Below are 2,561 nucleotides of genomic sequence, written 5' to 3'. Positions count from 1 at the left end.
ACCAATCGTAGGTTTCCATCCCACCAATCGTAGGTTTCCATCCCACCAATCGTAGGTTTCCATCCCACCAATCGTAGGTTTCCATCCCACCAATCGTAGGTTTCCATCCCACCAATCGTAGGTTTCCATCCCACCAATCGTAGGTTTCCATCCCACCAATCGTAGGTTTCCATCCCAACAATCGTAGGTTTCCATCCCACCGATCGTAGGTTTCCATCCCACCAATCGTAGATTTCCATCCCACCGATCGTAGGTTTCCATCCCAACAATCGTAGATTTCCATCCCGCCAACAGCTGTGGGTTTGATTCCTTCTGTAACAAAATGGCCGCCCCCTGACCCACTAGGGGTCACTAACAAAATGGCCGCCCTCTGACCCACTAGGGGTCACTAGGGTTACTATAGAAACGGAACAAACTCTACCGTCCGCGGTTGACCTCTGACCTTTGACCTCTTGCGTCTCCGTCTCCAGATGCCCGAGGCCTCGCTGCAGGCCGGTCAGCGGAGCGGCGGTGCCAAGGCAGTGCTGCCCCCTCATGCCCTGGCCCTGTACCAGCAGCAGATCACCATGGCTCACGGGGAGTCGTCCCAGGAGGCCAAGCAGCAACAGGGGCAACAGCAACAGCAACAGGGGCAACAACAGCAACAGGGGCAACAACAGGGCAAACAGCCGTCCTACTCCTCACAGATGGACCGAGACAGGGAGGCGTTCCACGGCAGCAGTCCCCGTGTCCGTCCACGCAGCCCCTCCAGTGACAAGGACGGTAAGGAGTCAGAGCCGAGGGTTGTGGGTTCAAGTCCAGGCACTAGTAAGACACCGATCAGAGACCAGTAAGACACCAGTCAGAGACACCAGTCGGAGACAAGTCTGAGACAAGTCCAGGCACCAGTAAGACGCCAGTCAGAGACACCAGTCAGGGACAAGTCAGGGACCAGAAAGACACCAGTCGGAGACAAGTCAGGGACCAGTCAGGGACCAGTTGGGGACCAGAAAGGGACCAGTCAGGGACACCAGTCGGAGACAAGTCTGAGACAAGTCAGGGACCAGTCAGAGACCAGTCAGAGACCAGTTGGACACCAGTCAGAGACCAGTCAGAGACATCAGTAAGACACCAGTAAGACACCAGTCAGACACCAGTCAGAGACCAGTCAGAGACATCAGTAAGACACCAGTAAGACACCAGTCAGGGACCAGTCAGAGACACCAGTCGGAGACAAGTCTGAGACAAGTCAGGGACCAGTCAGAGACCAGTCAGAGACCAGTAAGACACCAGTCAGAGACCAGTCAGAGACACCAGTAAGACACCAGTAAGACACCAGTCGGACACCAGTCAGAGACCAGTCAGAGACACCAGTCGGAGACACCAGTCGGAGACCAGTCAGAGACTGTGTTGCTGGTCCGTCCTCCGTGTCCTCACCTCGGGCGTGGCCTCTCTGGGACAGTTTCTGGGACAGTTGTTGACAGGAAGTGAATAAATGGTCCTGAATCGACCTGGAAGGAAGAACCGTCCCTGCTGGAATGTGGACCAGTGAGGACGAGGAGGAGGACGAGGACGAGGGACGAGGAGGAGGAGGAGGACGTGATGAAGATGATGAAGTGACCGACCGTCCACTGTGGACTGTCGGTCAGGGACGTCCATCATACAATAGAATATAGAACACTGCAGTAGTACTGTAGTACTAGTACTTTAGTACTACTGCAGTACTACTGTAGTATTTTCTGTTGTTTTGGGTGATGACGATGGAGTTACTGAGTTACTGAATGTAGTACTATAGTGCAGTAGTACAGTTCTACAGTACTAGAGTAGTACTGCTGTAGTACTGCTGTTGTTCTACAGTACTACTGCAGTACTACTGTAGTATTTTCTGTTGTTCTGGGTGATGATGATGGAGTTACTGAGTCTACTGACTGTAGTACTATAGTACTATTGTAGTACTGCTGTTGTTCTACAGTACTACTGCAGTAGTGCTGTAGTACTACTGCAGTACTACTGTAGTACTACTGCAGTACTACTGTAGTTTTTACTGTTGTTCTGGGTGATGATGGAGTTACTGAGTCTACTGACTGTAGTACTATAGTACTGTAGTGCAGTACTACCAGTACTACAGTACTAGAGTAGTACTACTGCAGTAGTACTGTAGTACTATGTTACTGCGGTAGTACTACTCTAGATCTGTAGTATTGTACTATGGTACTACATTCAGTAACTCAGTAACTCCATCATCACCCAGAACAACAGTAAAAACTACAGTAGTACTGCAGTAGTACTATGGTACTGCAGTAGTACTACTCTAGATCTGTAGTACTGTACTATAGTACTACATTCAGCAACTCAGTAACTCCATCATCACCCAGAACAACAGCAAATACTACAGTAGTACTGCAGTAGTACTATGGTACTGCAGTAGTACTACTCTAGATCTGTAGTACTGTACTATAGTACTACAATCAGTAACTCAGTAACTCCATCATCACCCAGAACAACAGCAAATACTACAGTAGTACTGCAGTAGTACTATGGTACTACAGTGGTACTGCAGTAGTACTACTCTAGTACTGTAG

At 49.7% G+C, this 2,561-nt stretch overlaps 1 protein-coding gene across 1 annotated transcript in view; it reads left to right on the top strand.

Annotated features, from left to right (window-relative positions):
- LOC103398803 (nuclear receptor corepressor 2) overlaps positions 1 to 2,561 on the top strand; it is a 51,598-nt gene that overhangs the window by 47,187 nt on the left and 1,850 nt on the right. Inside the window, 1 exon segment of the mRNA XM_025053823.1 lies at positions 471 to 830. Within this exon segment, the coding sequence (XP_024909591.1) occupies positions 471 to 830 (360 nt within the window).

This window comes from Cynoglossus semilaevis, unplaced genomic scaffold, assembly GCF_000523025.1.
Source record: "Cynoglossus semilaevis isolate Cse_v1.0 unplaced genomic scaffold, Cse_v1.0 scaffold19, whole genome shotgun sequence".
Lineage (NCBI taxonomy): Eukaryota > Metazoa > Chordata > Actinopteri > Pleuronectiformes > Cynoglossidae > Cynoglossus > Cynoglossus semilaevis.
Note: the sequence above shows the minus strand (reverse complement) of the source record. Positions and strands in the feature narration are given on the sequence as shown.